At 40.9% G+C, this 22,416-nt stretch overlaps 1 protein-coding gene across 1 annotated transcript in view; it reads right to left on the reverse strand.

Moving 5' to 3' along the window:
* The window catches only part of LOC120726260 (transmembrane protein 132D), a 29,530-nt gene extending 14,138 nt beyond the window's left edge, over positions 1-15,392 (reverse strand). Inside the window, exons 1-3 of the mRNA XM_040019705.1 lie at positions 14,675-15,392; positions 8,998-9,874; positions 730-867 (exon numbers count right to left, since the gene is read on the reverse strand). Of these exons, the coding sequence (XP_039875639.1) occupies positions 730-867; positions 8,998-9,874; positions 14,675-14,747 (1,088 nt within the window). The 5' untranslated portion in view covers positions 14,748-15,392. The remainder of the gene's footprint in view (positions 1-729; positions 868-8,997; positions 9,875-14,674) is intronic.
* Between the last annotated feature and the right edge of the window lie 7,024 nt (positions 15,393-22,416).

A 22,416-nucleotide genomic window follows, 5' to 3' on the forward strand; every position in this document is an offset into this window, starting at 1 on the left:
CAGGTGTCTTTTAATCTCCGGAGGCACGGGCCACGCTTATCAGACTTAACTCTTAATTGTACTCAGCTCATTGCAGTTAAGCGAAATGAAGCTGCACTTGGCTGAACTTTAAAGGACATCTGAGAAAGGCTGGTTGTCAGGGAATGGTTGTAGTCCTGTTTAATGAGATTATGGAGCAAGTTAAGTACTTCTTAGGGACCCAAAGAGCCGACTGATCAGACCAACCTGCAGATGTCTTGCAAATAGTTTTAGCATCAAGCCTTAGGATGCACTCAGTAGCTTGCACTTTTTAGGTTAAAATAAAGCAGGGTACTACATGCTAGAAATACCTTCCCGTTCACAGTTAGTGAATGTCTTGAAATAATTAAAGTGCAGACAGAAAGTGGGACTTAAAGGGGGGTAAAAAGCATACCTCCCTACAAGGACTTTCTTTACAAGAATACCTGCAGTCATCCAGTGGTTAAAGTATATCCCCTCTGGACAATATGCAATGAACCACATACATGCAGACATGTACAGTACAGACTGTTTGTGATTTGCTTTTCCAATGCAGACACACGTCCGCTTTAAACAGCTGGAGGTACCGGCAACCCACGATGCATTAAAATTCCCATTTTAGCTCTGCAGTCTAAATATATCAGCGGTGATAGATTTCCCAGCAACAAAAAAACAGACATACATGGATAGTCTACAGTGACATATAAAGTAATGTGAAGAGAACAGACTTGCCTTTTCCCAGGTATGGGAGCCTTTCTCTGACAAATAACAGCGATGGCTCCATCCACACTCAAATCCAGAGTGATGTCCCACAGTAAAGAGTTACTGGGTGTTACTGTTCGAAAGGTCACACCTTTCCTTACTGTTGCTCTGTGAAAAGTCGAAAATGAAAAGGTCAAGAATGCAATAAATTTTTACATTACATTACATTTCTGGCTTTTTCTTTTTTCATGAGTTTTGGAATTTGCTTGTGAAAAAAAATGTGTTAAATACAGTTCCCTCATGTACAATAGATTTAAACTTCCACCTTAAAATTCATTTATAGGTGAATTTAATTAATGCTTTTAATCTTGTCTGGTTTCTCACGATAAATCCATTTCAGTGATAAGAAGGAAGCTACATAAAGTTGATATTCAGGCCTGGGGACTAACCGAATAGATAGAGCATTAATTACATTAATTATAAAGGAGGTAACTTTATTCCATTTTAAAATAAAGACCAGTATTGGTAACTCACAGGGTTGTAGGCTCTCACACTTTTCAACATCTAGTTTTTGTCTCACACTGCCTCAACAATCTTATGACAAATAAGAAGAAGCCTCAACTCTGACTGGTGCAGTAATTTAATGTACAAACATTAATGGAAATACAGTATGTAAGGCAAAAATAGAGATTTTAGGATTCATTCAAATTTGAAAGTCAATGACCAACGTGAACTCTCTTGGGTAAGGTTTCTGTACTTTCTTGAAGTAGTCTTCAGGAATAGTTCTCCAGCCTTCTTTAAGAACATTTAACATCTTTAAGAACACCTGTCTTTGGATGTTGGCTGCCTTTTTTCTCTGTTTAGATGATCCCAGACTTGTTGAGGTCTGGGGAGGCCAGTGCTTTTCGATCTAGGTATGCTTTTACCACAGTGGCAATGTGTTTGGTATCATTGCCAATCATTGCTTTCCAGATGGTATTGCATGGTGGATTAAAATCTGACAAGCCCCCAAACACCACTGGCTGAAATGCAGCCACGAACCATGACAGAGCCTCCACTCTCTTTTTCAGATGGCTGTAGATACTCACCGTTGCTCCTCTCTCCTGATGTCCTCCATATACACTGATGATGATTTAAAGCAGAATTTTACATCTGCATTTTCTTCCCATTTCCCTCCCTTAAAAAATGGCAATCTTTCCACTGAAACCATTTCCAATGATGCAGATTCATCATTGGGTTCAGTGAGGTATTTGCTGGATTTGTTCCCGTTTTGGTCACTGGGCTTTTCAGATACTGTTTATCTGCTGTAGATAGTTTTTTTTAGGCCCACTACTTGTTCTTTTGTCCTCCACTTGTACAAAAATCTTTGTTTGGTAAACTATGTTCTCTTTCATAGATTCAGCTAAAGAAGACGGACAAATTATGCGTATTGTGACAGCCTGCTATCTAAACACACACACACATATACACACACAAAACCAAGGGCTGTTGGGAAAATCGTAGTAAAAGTGAGTGAAAAAGCAGCCAAGACCTTCAGAAAGTTTGAATAACAAATATAAGCCGAGTGTTGAAAGCACATCAGCTGGAGAGTATGTTTAGTTTGTTGCTTCAAGCTGTTTGTAGGAATCTTTCTCTCTTGTCTCAAGCTATATCAGGACATTTTAGTCATATTTTTCTAGACTTTATTAAAATGTGTTAAAGTTAAAAAAAAATGTTATCTAATTATTAAAGCGAACACCCAATTATGGCAAGAGGTAGCCAGATAGCAATAAAAACACATACCGGTACCATGGGTCACCTATTAATCATTGCACATCACTAATGGGAAAACGATTTCTCCTGATATAACTTACTAGTTATAAAAATATTAATTACATTTATAACACATAATTGGAACAAGTTACCTCTCAACCCTGATATTGCATAGAACATCAATCAAAGGCAATATTTATTAGACTCTGTACATACATTTAAAAGAAAATGTAAAGAAAATTGTAAGAGAGAGAAAATACAAAAACACAAATCTGTGATATATATATTTATCCTTATCTCAACCTGTAATTACCATCACCTCTGTGCAATTAAAGGTGCAAAGAAAACATTGTTCTTTCTATTTATATTCACGTGCTCTCATTATTCAAAATGTACTAATGGAGTATTAGTTTTCTTGGTGTCTAATTTGTAAATGGTGTGCATTATGCAGCCGAACAGACCTTCCCCGTGGGGCTTTCCCAGCATAAGCAGCTTGCAGTAGGTCAAATGTTAATGAGATACTCTTCTGGAAGAATTGTGGAGGCCAGGAGGGGCACACATGTAAATATGCCAGACTTGCTGAATATGCACGAACAAGACAGAGTATCCGAATGTTCAGGAAAAACATCCTCGTGTGATTCTTTGTTTTTCATCTGCATGCAAAGCTGTGTGGTTTATCTCTGAGATAAACACAACTGTTGAGCGCATTATGAGTCTCAGAGGAGGTGTAATTTTTGATAGGAGCAACAGCAATCTGAGCGCTTCTCTTTCTTTGGCTTTGCTGTTGTATTTCAAAAGCAGGCAAAAGAAGAGAGGACGTTACTCCCTTGTTATGCGCGGTGACAGGAGAGCAGCCTAAGCATGCATTATCTCTTAATTGAAAAGCGTTACTCATGTGCACATTTTTTACATTTGTACAACAAATCTGAGCCACCCTTTGTAACAACATCTGCACAGCAAACATGTAATCTGGAAAGAAACATCTTTGGCAAAACCGCTTGAGACCTTTGCTCCAGATTACATGCAAAATGTAATCAGGAGAGAAGGTCTCAAGTGGCCACTGATTTTAGCGCATAAGTTTCTGCTGTGGAGCCGCATTTCCCTGTAATCACTCGCTGTCTTAATGGCTGGGATGTGAGACAGAAATATCGCCCTCATTCCTTTTCAGAATGAATAAATCTGGCTCCTGTTGCAGCAACAGTGACACTGTTAAAAACATAAAACGGACACAGAGCTTACGGGTTAAAGGTCGTAATTAAAAAGGACTGAACGGTATCATTTTCAACAGTTTAATCTTGCGCCGTCATGACCCTGAAGCAGCTGATTTCCATTCCAGCTGCTCAGTGCAGAAGCTCATTTGTCTGATTAATACAGGTTCCTACATGGAGCGGAGAGCTAAAGGGTGAAATCATCTAGTGGTGTAACTTGTGACAATTGCACACAGCTGAAAGCCACCTTTTTAGAAACAGGTTAATCACTTTAATATTTATTCTGTTATACACTGTTATAATATTCATTCCTTCAGTAGCATTCTGGGTAGCTGAATTCAGCATTCAGTTGAAGCTTCTATTATTGCCATCATTCCCAGTTTTACTACAGAGGTTGCTATGGCGAACGCGAGTCAGAAATGTAAGTCAACTTACAGACTGGAAACTAATTAAATCAGCTCCAGCTCTGAACACTTCTCATCACATAAAGCAAAAGGAAGAGTGAGATTCTGTTGCCGGTGTATGGCTTCTCTGGTGGTATATCAGGTGGCAGATGAGAGCGGAGCAAAGAGGAACCTGCAAGTCCCTGATTAGGATGAAGGTAAGGAGATAACAAGAAGGAAGGTGCAACTAAGGTAATGATAATTATTTTTTGTCTTCACATTTCTTATCAAATGTAATCTTTGTAAAAAAAAAATAACAATGCTCCCACCGAAAAGTTTATTTCAGTGTTTAACTTACACACATATATTGTATTTTTCGGACCATAAGGCGGACCAGATTATACGGCGGATTAAGCGAAACAAACATTAGCATTCATCCTCCAGCTTTACTGTTTATGTTATGCTAACATAGCTGTGTCGCTACTAGCCATCACATAGCACATCATTATATACCAGATAGCCCAACTTCAGTAACCCTACAAAAGTCACTGCTGTTTAGTTTTCTGTCTTTGTTTATGTTTGAAGTGATAGCAGAGCTGTACGTTTTAATTTTTCAGAAATTTCTCAGTCAGAACATGCTATATCATGTTTAAGTGGAAATTAGCGAGCTAACTACCTGCTAACTTCTAACTCCGTTAAATTATATAAAATCTGTTTTCATGTTTGCCTGGATGTTAAACTTAATTGTTACACCTGGTAAAGCAGCAACGCTGATCATTTTATTAAAGATGAAAGAATTTAGACAGTTTTTAACTCTCAGTGATACTGCAGTGTTGACTGCCGTAGCTGTAATGCTCCGACAATCCATCAAGTGGTGCGGCATCGTAGCTTACCAAAGTCGTACTAAAACATTTTTTGATAGATTTTTGAGCGCCGTGTACCACATAAAATCGGTTCGAGGTCCTCAAGTACAACCAGAATTCATACATAAGGCTCACCGGATTATAAGGCGCACTGTCGAGTTTTGATAAAATTAAACAATTTTAAGTGCACCTTATAGTCCAAAAAATAGGGTACCTTATAAGAATAGGTTGTTATAGTTATAGCAGTTATTCTTCTTTTAAGGGCATTAAAATTCAAAGCATGAAACACAATCTACACGCATTGCATCAAACTACCACATGCAATATGGAACGGAAATCTGCAGTATGATTTCTTTTTCTATTTTCAGCATCGCACTGCATATCTCAGCTTTGGTTGAACATTATATTTACTTCTTTTCTTTTATCTTTCCTTTCAACAGTGCTTACTTAGATTGTGAAGTTTACTTTCAGTGGGCCAAAACTTTAATCCACCGTGAGTGAGGTAAGCAGGATTGCATGTTCGGTGTATTAATGAGAGCACCTTGGAGGGCTGTTAATCTAGTAATGGCCTCTGAATAACGTGCGCGCCGATGAAACACCTCTGTGTATTGAGCTGAGTGGAGCAGGGTTTAACTAATAAAAAGTGACAGTAACAAGAAGACTTATCTAAAGCCCCTTTTTTTCTGTCTCTCAGCTCCCTTGCATTAAAAAAAAGAATCCCCTGCGACTCGAGGAGGCGTATTTCTTCTGAACATGAACATGAACCAGTGTCCATAGCTTCAGTTAGCAGGGCCTGAGGAGGCAGCGGGCAGGGAGAGGCACTGAGGCAGAGAAGATGGATGGCTGTGGAGACCGAAGCTGACACTGTGTGAGAAAAGCAGCTCTCAGGTGCTGCACCTGCCATCCATCTCACTTCTGACCAGGCAAGGCATGAGTGGCACTGTTGTTTCACCTTTTGCATACTCTTCATCCACTTAAGGGGCGCGTTCACGCACTTAAAAACACTAACGCACAAGACAATGCCCACAAGAGAACCGGCCCCAATAGTAGACATCTACACTTTCAAATACACTCAAAGCGAGCCTCGATTGCCCTCGGCCTTCATTAGCCCTCTCCTTTTCCTTATTTACTGTTTGTAATGCAGTGTTCTTTAGACTTATATTGATTGATCACAGACACATGGCCAACAGAGCAACAATCAAAACAGCGCACATGCAACGCAAAGAGCACAGAGGCTGAGCTTGATCAAAGACCTAGAAGATATCCTCCAGCTCACCCAGATGCATTCCATCATCAAGGCTGCTATCGAGATGCTACATAGGGTTTGTAATTACTTTGCTGATATAATTTGTGTTCCCATCTTTAGCTTTGTGAGTGCATCACTGCGGGGCCACAGCACCACAGTGAACCCCAGTGCAATCGGAAACAGATGCAATCGTTAATTATGCAGGCAAATGTCCACCGTTTAGCCAGTCTGATGGCCAGCCATCGGCAACGTGCTTATCGTACTTATGGAGCAGTTTAGGGAGTTGGGGAGATGTTCATGCCAACACTCCTGCCAGATGGCAGGCACCGCAGCACTAAAATGGATGTAAAACCCCTATTTGTCACCGAGTTGAATGATTAGACCCGTGGTTGAAAAGCTCACTGACGCGGTGTCCTGTTGATACAGAAACTCACTGTTAATTTATTGCCTCAATGCTACTTTTAAATAAAGCCATTAGAATGGGGGAGCTGGGGGTACTACTGAGTCTGATTACTGAATTTAAATAGATGTTGAGACGAAAACGGAAAAATACACTCATACTTGCTCATACTTCATTCCACTCAACTGGGTAAAAGGATAATCTAATTGCCCTTCCTGTGGGTAGCGCGATGACGGTAGTACAACACTTTATCTGTGACCTTTACAAAAGCCTCGCTGAGAGTGACAGGTTCGTTTTTGCCGTGACGGACGGACAGGTGTGGCTTGTCTTTTCTCAATCAACCTCGAATTTGTATTTCCCTTGACTGGAGCTATAGCCATCAAAAACAGGTTTATCATGCTGATGAGAGAGTATTAAGTAAAGCTTAATGGAACATTCAGACAGTGATAAAGCACACAGACAGCTGTTGAGGACTGGATGCACAGCGCTTCTTAATGTGCTGATAAGCTGGCTGAGGGCTGCACTGTGGAACTGAGTATGGAACTTAAAGATACAGTCAATATTTTTAAGTTAATGGTCTAAAAAAACCATGGATGTAGTCACCAACACGTACAGAAGGGACTTCATTTTCCTTTCTAACGATGTTGCCAGAGAACAGAAGAGTAGGAGAAGAAAGGAAAGAAGTGAGGCAGCATTAATGCTTTCCTTTTGGTTCATTTGTGTATGATTGGGTAAATGAATTAAAGCAGGAATGATTAAAAGTGACACAATAAAAAGAGGAAGCAGGGATTGGTTTTTGGCTCCGTTGCCTAAGCTAAAAAAACAAAAAAAACAAACAGGAAACCAAATAATGAAATTAAGTACATGGTCTAATCTTAAAAAGCAACAACAACAAACAAATGTGAAACTATTTCATAATACTTCTGGAAATCCAGCGACAGCTGAAATATTTGATAAACCACCTTCAGACTCAAGTTTGCATGTTTCCTTTTGCAAAAGAGCCGAGTACCTGAGAGAAATGTTGCTTCCTGACAAGGAGGACAAGTGCACCCATGCACAGCTGTCAGCTCAGATAATATGGTCCTTTTCCAGCATTCACAATTGAATTAAAAAAGGGGAATTAATAATCCATGACTGTCTGCTCACCCACTCACCTTCAGTGAAGCACGCATGAGCAAGTCGAGGCGGAAGTCACTTTTAAAGTGTTTGAGGTATTGATTTGATTCTGTGAGTGCAGACTGTCCAGGAACTGGCACTTCTGCACTTCGGTGCTGCCTTTAAGGCCGGTTCTTAAGTCAGGACACCTTCCTGGACTTCACTCAGCAACAGATTTATGACACTCTCAAACAAAGCCAATTAATAAGTGAGTCTTGTATAATGCATTTGACGCCTCCTGTCAGACAATAATTCACTGACTTGGAATAAAGCTGATAGTGTCTTGAATAACAATTTGTAAAACCTGCCTCTAATCGGGTCAACGTAAATCTCTGCTTGTCTGCGCTGACAGCCAACCTCGACAAATGTAGCTTTGCCGCCGCGTGCTTCTGTTTGATCTTCGCCTGGATGATGATAACAAAAGGCTGCAGATGACCGTGAAAGCCATCAATGAAACGGTGAGTGCGGGTTGGAAGCATTTAATTTAAATCCAGTTTTGAGGTGCCAATCTCGCCGCGTTGCATCATTTCACCTGTAAAAGGGAAGTAACAGACTGACGTCTTGAGAGACAGCCGTGATATTAGGCTAAGGATAATTAGTCAGCTGGTTGAGGCATTGGTTCTTGGGAAATATGGAAGGCTGTTTTTTGAAACATGTCTGTATAAATTTAGCCTTCATTACCAAGTATGTCAGAGGTCTCCAGAGGAATTACAGTCTTTTTAAGATGGTTCTACAAGTGCTCTCATCTCTATTCAAAAGCATTCTGCATTGCAAAGTGAGATGAAGCCATGCTACTAATCTCCGCGATCTGCATACACTCTACAGCACTGTGCACTGATCCTGAGCATACCCTTTAAATAAAGGAAATAATGAGGTATATGGCACACATATTATTTGCTCCGTGTTAACCTTGATGACTCCTGCTGTTAAAACTGCTCTTAATGTCTTCAGGCTTTGCTGCTCAAATAATCCATCCCGTTTCCAGGAAAGATGGTTAACAGCTATGATATTTCCAGACAAATGTCATAATCCATACTAAATCTCATTTCGTTCAATATTCGCTTATATTTGATGGCAAAGGATTTGGGTAAGAATTAGGGAAGATGACTAATACTATTAGTGAGCGGTTCCCCATTCTAAGGTTTTGCTGACCAGATGATTTCAACTTTGCTGAAATAACAGGCCCATGTAAATCGGGGACAGAGTTTCTCTTATAATACTGCAAGCATGTGGTCAGCCGTGATATTGCTGACCACTGCAAATTTCAGGGAGGCAAAAAATTCCATTTTACCTGAGAGTGAAGTTAGTCAGCTGAGCAGAGCTGGCCATGAGTATGTAGAAGGTGGCGATGTCAGTCTTCTTTAGAGGTTTGGAGGATGTCCGTATGACGATGGCATTGCCGAGCTTGAGGCGCGAAAGCGTTGCCATCCCCTTAGGCACCTGCAGAAGACGCACACTTCCAATCCTCTGCATGGGAGTGACAGGAATAAACTCTGCCTGCTGCTGTGAACCCCCCCACCGACTTCCATCCACAGAATTGCACTTCCCTCTGACTTTTGGCTGAGCCTGGTAGTACAGCTCCACAGGGTTCCCAGCAGATGGATCCTGCCTCTCTCTACTGGTGCCCTCTGACCCTGGAGCAAACCAGCCAGGCGTAGGAACCAGCTCGGCCATGCAAGTCCCCCTCTCACCTCCTATGGCACAGGAACCCCTCACCTCCTGGGTTTGCCAGAACGCATACACCGTCACACATGGTAGCTCATCCAGAGCGCCTTCCCCTCTGTTCCAATCCCTGCCTGCAACATAGAAGAGCACCCTGACTTTGGGCTTGGAGGAGAAAACCCGAGGCGTCAGGACAAAGGCCTGGATTTTCCAGTTAAAGGTAAAGACCTCTGGTGCTTTGAAGAGCTTCACAGACTGGACCATATCTAGAGGCACGGGTTTCTCTGCGGACATGGTGCGATAGCAGGCGTTGACCGCTGGCTGGCGGCTGGCTCGTAAAATAACAAAGGGCTGGATGTGACTCTGCATGCTGGAGTTCCTCATGAAGTCCTGCCCTACCTCTTTTAGGAAGAGGTAGTCGGCATCCTTAACTTCGTAGCTGACTGGCAAGAAGACAGGGAAAGGCACTGGGCTCTTGTTGTCGGTCAGTTCTTTACTGCTCAAATCTGAAAGAGGAAAATTGAAAATTACACTACTGTTGCAGGACAAAACGTTTATGCTACTTCTGAATAAATCTTCAAAAACTGGACTGAAGGATTTCACTTTTTTTGTCACATTTGAAGACCGGCAGTGTCCCCGAACCACACGAATATCAAAGTCATACAAGGCCAACTGATCAACTGAGTGGGACTTTAAAATATTAGACTAAAAGGCCTCTGGCCTTAATCTTAAAAGTCCTATAGCACAGGTGGAGCAGATGTTAAACTCTTTGGCTTTGTCACCAAATTATTGGAATTGTAAAAGGTTATGAACTGTATTTGTTTTATGAAAAAAAGACAACATTCCCAGTGTCCTGGTGTCACATCAGATTGCTTTGATGTGGCCTTAAAATACATTAACAGAGAAAATCTGAAATAAAACATGAAGTCAGGATGAGACCAAATAAAAGATGCTGCTTTCCCCAAAAGTCAGATCAGCCCGTTATTAGCCGAGTTGTAACAATCCAACATCGATTTGTTGACTAAAGCCTTTTTCTCTGCACAGTATGTAATTGTTTCCAGGTAGTTAATCCTGGTAGTAAATAGGTTTCTATGGAAATAATTTTTCGAAATGCTCTTTAAAAAATGTCGCCTGCCGTGTTGTCATGTTCAAAAGTGTCTCTGTTTTCCCTCCATAGCATGAGAAGGTACAATCTGATACATCTGGCACAAAGTGGAAATAAGCCATCAAACACTGGGATTAAAATGGCTTTTCAGATTGTCTCTAGGCAGGGGGAATAAGTAGTGACAAACAGGGCTGTGCATCATTATATCAAATGAAAGAAAGTAGATTTGATGTAAAAGACCAGCATGCACCTGAAAACATGGTTACTGGTTAAGGTACGCATTTGTACACCAGCTGGTCTGTGTCGGTGTGTTTTGTACAGTGATAACAGGAGAGTTACAGGAGTACTGCAAATACTAATCCCAAGTGTAAAGAATGACCTTTTTGCAATCGCTGTGACAAATCAATCGAACAGCATAAATGTCCCCTGATCTGATTTCATGGCGAGTGTTTACCGCGCTGGAAATCAGCAGAGGTCACTCATGCGTCATATGTCCTCATTAAGTGTCCATTTTGACAGAATTATGAAGATTATAGCTGCTGACCCGGGTGTGCACTTTTGATCTGGTGGCTAATTGCCTTACTTGGTGAATCATGAACGCATAAAAACAGAAACACTCATGTTTACTATAACAACCTGGATGAGGCTGTTGTGAACATGGCAGCAAACCCAAACTCAGTGTCTTAAAAAAAAGATCAGCTCTACAACTACTGACTTATGTATATTCATGAGAGAGTGAATGCCGCATTGAATGCTATCTGCCATTGAATTATTGATCATTATTTATCAAATGAAGAAGGTTTGAAGTTTTTCTGTGTCAAATTTGTTCCGCGTGTCCCTCATGGCTGCCGGCTCTTGATGGGTCCGTCTATCACGACCGCTTCTGCTTTTCATCCTCCCTCATCGAGCCTGTCGAGCTGGCCTGACACTTCGCACGGCAGCGACTGTACTGTACATGTCACTATCATGTCAGCCCAGCAGCCCTCAGAGGACGACAACAGTGTTTATTTCCTCCCCTTCCACACACAGACAATAGTGTCAGTCATGTTCACTGAGTGGGTGACACACTGCATGAGGCAGAATCTGGACCTAGGATCTAGGCTATCCTGGCTTAGCCTTCCAGTGGGCACTGACAGATGTGCTATTTAATACCAGAGCTGGCAGCACCTCCAGTTGGAGTGAATATAAACTGGCTCGCTGTGTTCCAGGAGGGAGCATTCATCGCCGCTGTAAAGTACGTCACATGCAAGCTCACATCTTTATGTTTGAGTTTAATGTACACTTCTTGTTATTTCACATCTTTTTTTTTCTTGATAATAGAGTTTCAGTTGGAGCACGCAATCTATCTTCAGACTCCAGAAGCTGTTTTGCTTACAATTGGCTAGAAGGTTCGTCCTTCTGCTTTGCCAATATTTAAGATATTTATCAAGTAGCCAGTGCAAGCAAAACTTCTCCGATGATGAGAGTCCAGCCCTGAACACGAGAGCAAATCTGGCACACCAGCTGTTCCAGCCTCTCAAATCACTCACTTTGAAGACACTGAGCTTCCCGTCCTCCTTGGCTGAATCACCTGCATGTTACCATGCAGATGTTCATGCCACCAAAAACTGTTGTAAAAACTGCAGCAGGGAACATATTCAGTGGCTTCCACCTTAGTGGTGTACAGTATGTAGGTTAAGTGCTTTCTGTGTGCGGGGGAAGAAAAAAATGCTCATTTTTTGTGCCAACGTTTTGTTGATAATCAAATCTTTGTTCATCCCTCTCTGTGTCCAAATGAAAATGCTCCCTGCATGAAATTAGATTTACAAGCACTACCACTGAATGTTAGCAGAAAATTTACTTCAGGTAGGTTTTCTTACCGAAATGAAAATGAGACGATACAAAAACGGAGCTTTCTGTGTGTCATACCGCTTTCTTTCTTTCTTTTATTTTACTTCAATCATTTGTTCAAAGATACCTAATAAGAGCTTTACTGCTATGCATCAATATGGACATGTTCACTTCTTGCAGTACTTTAACCTAAGAAGTTGGTTTGCTCTGTTGTGCATGTAAGAAACAACAGTCTGCTTATTTAACAGCTTCGAGACTTCATTTATCGAAGAGATGTTGATTTCAAAATAATGTTTCCCCATCGCCAGCTTTAATAAAAACACTTGTGTCTAATGAGCTGCATTTTGCCCCGCAGTTTGTCTCGTGGCTTTGTATTAAAGGTTTTTCATTTGCACATCAGCTAACTGATTTTCAGTGTGCTTTTCTTTTAGCGCTATTTCTTCACTTGTAATCAATCTTTGTATTATTCTAATAAAATGCAAAATGCCCTAGCATCCATTGTGAATTCTAATGCGCACTAATGGCTTGTACCATATGTGCAAAACAGCTTGCAGAAGTGAGTCGATTCCCAGTAGCATCATGGAAGACAAACGGATGTCTGCGCTGGAATTAGTAATTGAGAGAATGAAAGATGTGTTCATTTGTGGCTCAAAAGTTTCTCTTTCACGCTGCCGTGAAAGGTTTCTTTCCCCTTTTTTCATTTTTTTTTATCAGATATCGCATATACAGAAATGTGCTGTTTATAAATAGAAAGTATTGGCAGTGGATCAGATGCTAACGACACTAATTATGCACCTGCATTTGTTAGCACTGTGACTGTTTATCCTCTGACTGGCTAACCTCTCCAATGCATCTAAGTTTAATAGAACATTATAGGTTCTCATTAGGATCTGACAGGGACACTTAGGAGTCCACTTGGGAGATAAACAGCAGCGTGCAACAGAGGGAAGAAAAGCTGTTAGTACATCCATGAATTTTTTAAAAAGTTGTGGAAAGTTAAAGTACCTTTCAGCAAAGAAGTTAATTAACAAAGCACAAATAGAAAGTGGGAAAAAGGGCAAAAGTTTGGTCCAGCAAGAGGTGGAAGACATGCAGGAGCACAAGCACTGCAATGTGGTGTCTGTTGGAGCACGGTGCTAACAGGGTGCTAATGAAATGCAAATTTACAAAGATCGAAGTATGCTTACATCTGCCCATAACACTTTAGGGCGGATTCAGTTTAAACAAAACTAGAATTGAAAAGAAATCATGTTTAAAACCTTTCATGGGTAGTTTCTAATTAACAATAAAGATTGGATTGCAAACATTGAAACTGTAATCTAATAACCGCAAAGCTACAAAACCAAGCATGGTTGTACACACTTTTAAGTAGAAAAGTTACCAGCCTGCATAGTCTAGTTAAAGCATCATACCCTCATTTTAAATGCATTATGAGGGGCTTTATGATGTGCGAAAACACTCCAATAAATGCACTAGTGATCATATGGCATGTAATACTCTGACTTGCTGTTGGAAAAGAAAATAAAGAAGAGGAGGGAGGGGGAAGAGAGAGAGAGCAAGAGAGAGAGATCTAGGGAGGCTTAAGCTTATGCAGTGATTGGTAGGGATTGCAATGTCCAATGAGACTCTTAAAGCGGCTTTAAAAATCTGTTTTATCACAATTTCTCAATTTTTATCGTTTTATCCCCACAAATCAGCCTGCCTTCATTCCCTGGAAATGGTCATCTAAGGCAGTTATAGGCTTTACACAAATGCCTTTGAGATGTGCTTTTTCTTCTTCATTATCAAGTTGGAAATCTAGATTGCCTGCTTCGTGTTTGCCTCACTGTACATGAAAATTGGGTCCCCCAATTTTTTTTTTAGCAGAAAGCCAAAAGAGAAAGTAATACTTCCAACATGACAAGAAAGGCACTGAGCATTAAAGCACTGCTCACGTTGTAATATAAACCCATCAAGTTCTTTACCCCTCACTGATTTAATCCTAAATGTTTAATAGGCTATTTTACTCACTGCTGTGACACTCTCTCCTGCAAGTAAGACACATGTGCTCGTGTTACCCTCACTGGATCGCTGTATCACAGTGGAATAAGATGTAAGTCACAAATGAGGACATTTATGTATTATTTATGTTTTTAGAAGATGCGTTAATCTTTAACGGCATTGCTGAGAATAGGCCCACCTCCATTCAGTAATATGTACACATGATGGAGAGTTCAGTCTAATAATTTGTTTTCAGCTGTTACAGTGAAAGCCAAAGGTTCTTTATGTTAATTCATTGCACTTTGACATGCGCTAATCTTGAACTCATTTTCACCTTTCTTCTTTTTTTAAATTTAAAAACAAGCAAACTAACCACTTTGTTTTCACCTACCTTGTGTAATGACTGCTGTAATTGCTGCAAAGACTATCTGTAAGATCCTCCAGCTCTGCCAGTGCGTGCTCATTTTGGCACCCGGCTCTGCACGCTATTCCAGGCAAGTTCCCTGCGTCCGTGCGGTTGGGTTTTGCTTCAGTAGGTTAAGAAGAGGGTCCTTTCATCCATTCCTGCAGTTCGGACGCTTTCCATAATCACACCTGTGCGAGTATAAGTGGTAGTGTAATCCGTATTGCTGGTAAAATGGAAAGCGCATCGAGGTCTGTTCAAGTCCCGGCTGTGCGTAAAAGTTGTGCGTAACGATCCTTGCGGGACTCTTAGTGTCCGATCACAAGACGTGAGGCTCTTGAGGTGAAACCGTGTGACTGAGAAAGCTACGTTTGGATCATTAATACCGTTCTAAACGAATTATCTCGACAAGTTGCTCAGATTGAGCCGGTCTCCCAGTCTGCCGTCGCGGTTGGGACTCTGCGGTGTTAAACGGTTGAAAGCAGACCACTGACTGTCTTGTGCGCAATCCTCAGGGTACTAAACTCATCATCTGTCACTGTTCACTCGCTCAGGAAGCCACGTCCAGTACGCAGCGAGTAGGATTAACCCTGCCTTGCGTTTGATTGTAATGTCAGAAATGATCATAGGTGCCGGATTTCTGATCACTTAATCTGCTTCAGTCCATGATGACCCACGCTCAACATTCAGTAAAGCTACTATAGCCTGCTTGTGTTTTGGAAGCTAACTGTCCAGATCTCATTAGTGAAAATAACAAACACAAGGGATAAACGGGAATTCACGTGGACCAGTATTTGATTTGAATTCGGTTTTTTCTTTTCTTTAATAATTGTTCTCCTTCGATGGAAGTGATTATTTATATTTGTGTTTTTTTCTTAAATTAAATATTCATTGTTAATTATTATAAAATATAAATGCTGAAGTAGAAAAGTAACCTTGGCCTCAATCGCGATTTAAAAATATATATATCCACAGCGCAATTTCACTCAATCGTCTGCTTTGTGTTACAAACGTACTGAAATCAGCAAAGTTGTTTCTTCTTTACTCTCCAAATCAAGGATGATTTTCTATACAGTGTCTGCAGGCATCGCAACCTTTTCAGACATCGGCTGGTTGAGTGCAGGTTACAATCAGTTTAAACTCTGCCAGGATGTAGCCGGCTCATTAGGACCTGACATCATCACACTTATGTCATTATTATTGCTCTTTTAAAGTGTAGAGAGGAAATTTCTCTAATTCTCAGTGTGAAACTTGGAAACTTTCACTGCTTTTTAAAAAAAAATATTGTCCATCAAGAGCATAATAAATTCCAATAGTCATCAACCTCATCAGGTGGCTTTTTAGTGCCCTCTTATGGTAAAGATGAGCTTCTCTGTAAGTAATCAAAGGTGAGGCACTAGCTATAGCTTGCAGCCCAGTTGCATCAGAAATGAGCAGGTTTCCCACTTATTTTACTTCATTTATTCATCGGGTGACCTGATGAACAGAAGACCAGAATGTATGTATCCAGTGACTTTAAATGCAAATGCTGCACCAGAGTGACATTAACAGCTGTGTAGGCCTCTTGTTTTTACACAAACCAAGATTACAATAGCTGTTAGTCATCTTTCAGAAACAAAAGCATGAACATACATTAATACCGCTGCAGTAGAACTCGGAGCACACTGACTTATTTTAAGAAAAAAAGTTACTTGTTTGTGTCTTGTAGTTAGGTAAACAAGTCTGTAGGCTCTAAGTGTAATAGGGCTTTATTGACTAATAAAGAGGATTAACCAACATATCAACACACAGAGTGTGTGACCAAAGCTCACGGTATCTGGAGACAGGAGGAAGTTGCCACGAGCTACTGCTGCGAGCATATTTGAGCTCCTCCCTAGCACTGCAGCACTGTGATAAGCAGCAACAGCAGCAGCAGCATCTGTATGTTGGGGTTGCTCCAGTACGCTGTAGCGCTGCCAGAGGATAATTTAGATCCTTTCCCATTTACCTGCTCCCCACACAGAGACATAGCAGCTGCACTATGTTTTGTATTGAGAAAGACTGAGAAGAAGTATGCCACCCCCAAGGGCGGTGCATGTTCAAACACACACAAATGCAGGACTGGAAACTGTATGAAAATGAATAACTGTCATAAATCCATGCAAATGTTTCATCACGTTGAACAGGCCTTAATAGCTGCAAGTAAACAGAATTTTGCCTGCTATGTAAATTAGATATTTTGATTCGAGGTACTGGCAGCTAAATGGTTGAGTAATTTCCCAGGCAAATTTTAATTAAAATAGCAGACGCTTGCTGTTATAAAGGAAACAGGCATCTTTGTCACCTGATGTTGCGCGTAAGGCCAATCACTTGACACACACGCGTGTCACACACTCGCCCGTCATTTCACATGACATTAAGCTGCGAAACAATAAATAAATAAATAAAAACTGTGACCTTGTGGACTTCCGCAAGTGATTTTAGGAAGCCTCCAAGGGGTGCTTTAAGATGCAGAAAGAACATATGGTGAAACCTGTCAAGAATATGGTATGAACACTTACAGGACAGAGAAACATCACAGGCCTCCGGATATGCAAGTTATGAGATTGACATAGATGGATGTCGCGGAAGAAATATGCTAGAGTGGGGAGAGTGGCCATAAGCTTATGATAGATGTGAGTGCCACAAGGAAGGGAATGTGTTTTCAATGTACATCATCCTTCTGCTTGACAGATAGAGGTAACGTCTGCCGAGGTGCATTTAGCCACACATAACGCTCTAATGTTCCCATTCTCATTTTCACTGTGAACACAGAGTGTGCGCTAGAATTTACATATCTTTACAATAACATTTTTTGCAAAACATTAAAGGTTGAACATGTGCAGTCACATGGAACTTTTCTGTGTCTGTGGACTGTAGACCTTTCTGCTGGACTGTATTACTACACAAGAATTGGGGGGGGGGGCATTAATAGCTTATACTTTGTCATTTTTTTTGATAATAATATATTTGTGGAAGTTGATAATCCTTCAATAAATATTCATGTATGACTGGCTTTTTAACAGTTTTACTGGGGTTGTGGTTAAAGGGGTTTTGCACAATCTTCGGTAATTCATACCGCCACTGGCCACTTCATTATTGCAGCTATTTAATTGTTTGTTAAGAAAACTATCTAATCAGGCAATTACATGGCAGCAACTTAATGCATTTAAGCTTGCAAGCATGGACCAAACAATCCGTTGAAGTTCAAACTAATTATTAGAATGGGAAAAAAGGTCACTAAGCGACTTTGAAATGCGGCGTAGTTTTTTGGGTCAGATCTGCAGTATTTCAGAAACTGCTGATCCACTGCGATTTTCCTGCACAACCATCTCTAGGTTTTACAGAGAATGATCCAAAAAGGGAAAAAAAATATATACAGTGAGCGTCAGTTCTCTGCGAGAAAATACTTTATTCAAGCTGATAGCAAAGCAACAGTTACTCAAATACCACTTGTTACAACAAAAGTATGCAGAAGAGCATCTCTGAATGCACACCTTGAACCTTGAAGGAGATAAGCTACAGCAGCAGAAGACCACACCAGATACCACTCGCGCCAGCTCAGAACAGGAAACTGAGGCTGCCATTCAAAGGCTCACCAAAACTGGACAGCAAGAGGCTGGAAAAACATCGCCTTCTCTGACAAGTCTCAATTTCTTCAGCAACATTCAGATGGTAGGATCACATTTTGGTGTAAACAACACAAAAGCACAAATCCATCCTGCCTTGTATCAAGAGTTCAGGCTGCTGGTTATAGTGTAATGGTGTGGAGGATATATATTAGAGACACACATGGGGCCCCTTAGTATCAACTGACCATTGCTGAAAGAACACACCTACCTGAGTATTGTTGCTGACCATGTCTGTTCTTTATGACCTCAGTGCATCCATCTGCTGAGGGTTGCTTCCAGCAGGATAGTGCACCGTGTCTTGAAGCTCAAATCATCTCAAACTGGTTTCTTAAACATGACAATGTTGGGTCCAGTGATGATTTCTCAAATGGCTTCCACAGGCCCATTAAAGGGTGGCTGTGGCTCAGGTGGTAGAGCTGGTCGCCTACCAATCGGAAGGTGGATCGATCCCCGGCTCCTCCTGTCCATGTGTTAAAAAATCATTGGGCAAGATATTGAACCATGAGTTGAGGGGGGTTTGATGTCTTGTGCGAGTGTGTGAGTAATAGATAAAACCACTGTATGATTATGTGTGTGATTGAGTACTAGAAAGAGCTTTGATTGCTCAAATTGAGCAGAAAGGTACTATATGCGTACCAGTCCATTTACCATTTACTACATTCAGCACATCTCAGTGCAACAAAGCACCTTTGGGATGTAGCAGAACAGGCGTTTTCATCGTGGATGTGCAGCCGACAAATCTGCAGCAGCTGTGTGATATCAGCGTGGACCAAATTTGTGAGGAGTGTTTCCTTGCACTTTGTTGAATCTGTGCCAAAATTAAGGACCTTCTGAAAGGTCCACTTGGGTACTGGCAAGGTTGTAGCTAATAAAGTGGCTGGTGAGTGAATATTTGCCTTGTTAGTGAATAACGGTTAACATTGACCGATTTAAATGCAGTCATTGTGATGCAGCGGAAAAACTTGGCAATCCTGTCCTTTAAGGTGTAAAGCCATAATTAATGTGATTAGTAACACCTCAGTTGACATAATTTGAGTGAAAAAGGCCACTGTGAAGAGGATTTATTGACACCACTTGCATATCTGTTAACAAGCTTCAAATGTGAACAACTGTGGCCCAGTTTCAGCTTCCATACACGTGAACAAAAATAAATCAAGAATAATGATAATAAAAAATAATTAATATATTGTATTCAACAGGTGCATTATCAAACAATATGTATAGGTTATTTTCTTCCAGAAACACGAAAGTAGCAAAAAAAAAAAAACAAGCCAAGTGTTAAAATGAGACATGTTTTACAGATGACAGCTCTATAAAACATCCACAAATTGGTTTGCTGCTTTCAATAAAGGATTTGTAAACACTTCATAATATTGGCCTTGTGAGAAACTTGTTAAAGCTTCTCTGCAATTGAGAGACTTTAACACCTTTGTAAAGAAATTTCATCCAGAGAAGAAGTTATAACTCTGAGAGAGCTGAGCACTAACACTGTGCCAGTGTTCCCTCGTGCTGGGGACTGGGACTGATCTCCATATTTATCCTGAAGTTATCTTGGCCACAACTAGCTTCAAAGTTGGCTTTCATGCAAGCTCTGCGGTGTTGATAAGTTTTGACTAATTGACAGTTATTTTGAGTTAACAAGTGTTGACATTTCTCACATTTCTCATCAGATAAATCAACACCTTTGCAGACAGAGCTCGTTATTCAATCTGCTGAGGTGTTTAATTAGTCCAAAGAAAACTGGCAACATGTTGATTTTTAATAATCATTATTTATTTCTTTTTTTTTAGATGCAGAAAAGAGATCATTTTCCTACTCAGCAGGAAGCAGGTTGGGGGCTGTTCAGCAGAGACCTTGGGCTTTTTGCAGGTGGCTGTGGCTATAACTGAACACAGGAACAAGCCGTTCTCTAAAATGTCAGTGTAATTTGAATAAGAGCAGGAATGAAAATCTGACAAGTCAAACTACACCCACCTATGCTTCAGTCTTCTTAAAACTGTGTCACTCACGTCATCTCGTCACGTGACTACAGTTAGGGATACTCCCACACAGAGTGGGTTCTGTAAAGCCACACTTTTTCATCCCATACAGCAAACCTTCAAAACCTTCAGTGACTAACAACCACTAAAGCACATGTTCCCATTATATTCGACAATGCATTTTATTTTTTATAAAAACCCACAGGCAAATCCTTAATTTGCCGGAGGATTTGTCCTGTTAAATGACAACAAAAATGGCATCTGCATGTCCTTAACAGACGGGAGATGACTGGAGGCTTTTGTTGCTGTGACATGCATGTATAGTTTCCGCTGCACTCCCACACAAGCTGCGTCTCTCCAAACATTAATGACAAATGTGTAAAAGTTATGAGGTACAACGCAAAGACCTGAGCAAACACAAGCTCAGATGTGCTCAAATATGCCCAGAAGCCTGATCGTTCGTCAACCCCCAGGGTCCTAGAGGCACACAGTTTAGCTCTGCAGTGTCACCCAGAGGTAGCTGGAAAAACATGGCTATGCAAATGATTATTCAGCTTTAATGACAGCAACACAAATATGAATGGCCTATAGTCAATGGCCTTGAATAGATTTGTGATTTGCAATTTTATATTTGGACCACTGCTTTATTTGAACAGTACACATCAGTGCAGGTTGGGTTTTTTCTCAAAGTCTTTTGCAGGGAAAATGCTGTCTGCAGCTTCCTAATCTAGCCCAAACTGGGCCATGAGAGACAGCTCTCCATGTTTGGGTTGAATACCTCCAGGCAGCCGAAGACGGGTTTGTTCAGCCTAATCTCCGCTGTGTGATGTGTGACTTCTTCCCCTGCTGTCGTACTCATGTAATCTGCTGTTTGTGCCGCTTTAAGTCCGGGGAGTAGCAACGGGTTGAAGCGGGAAGACTACATGATGGGAACTGTCATCTCTGCCCCATCGATGGGTGCTGCCAGTATCCTGCTAATCCCCAGAGTAATCCCACCACAACAGAGAAATCAAGCACACCAAGGCAGGCAGGCAGGACAGGGCACTGCAATATTCCAAACAGTCAGTGCATGCTTTAGCACTCTCTCACACACACACACACAATGTGCACATATGCAAACAGTGTCAACACAGTGACAGCAGGCGCTTTACATAAAAATTGGCTGTCACGCTTGACGATTGGATCAATGTTTTCAGGTTTCAGCTAATAACAAACAAACAAAAAGAAATGTATGAAGCGGCTAAGGACTGTTTGCTGTTTGACTGAAACAGACTCACATCCCTGATAGGAAAAAAAAATGACTCAACTGTATGATTGAGATCTGTGGCACATTTCTACACTGCCATATTGTTTCCTGACCTCCTGAAGTGATCCAAAGGGAGAAATCCCGTCACAATCATCGGAAATGATTCAAGCACAAACACTCTGAACGATCAAACCGTCTTTTTCAGTTTTCATTTTGTTTTCAAGCTCGTGGTGGTGGTTCTGTGAAAGCAGAGGATCACGAGGATCACTCAACCGAGACAAAAAGAAAAAAGGGGAAAAAAACTGATGTCACTTTCCTGTGCCATCTCACAGCTGTCTAAAATAGCACAGAACCCAGATGTTTGGCTGCTTCTCACTGCGATGCAAACATTTCTTCCTTGTTATATTTGCTTTGCTCCTTCGCTAATGAGGGGACTTTGATATCTTTGCTGGAGGCCATCTTAGCAGTCAGAGAGATATCTTAGCGATAACAACATAAAGCAACCATAAAGTCTTGACTTCTAAAGGTTTGCTTCCCTGTTAAAGGCAAAAGAAGACACATTTTAAGCAAATATCACACAGCTACAAAGTTCATTAGTTGGAAACTATTTGTCTTTTAGTAATGGGATCATTTGTTTCCTGTTTAGTAACGGAGTAAGCAAGGAGGTTGTTGAGTAAATAAAAATCACTGATGCAATAATCGGGCCTTTAATTAAGCTGCCTACCTCATAAAAGATACATCACCATCCACTCTTTTGTCTCATTCATCTATCATTTATTGTCATTTTTTGCAGCACGGCTCCATAAACTGTGCCAGGTCATTTTCTCGTACAGTTCATGTTTCCAAAACTAACTG

Source organism: Simochromis diagramma, unplaced genomic scaffold (genome assembly GCF_900408965.1).
Source record: "Simochromis diagramma unplaced genomic scaffold, fSimDia1.1 OVJJ01000822.1, whole genome shotgun sequence".
Taxonomy (NCBI): domain Eukaryota; kingdom Metazoa; phylum Chordata; class Actinopteri; order Cichliformes; family Cichlidae; genus Simochromis; species Simochromis diagramma.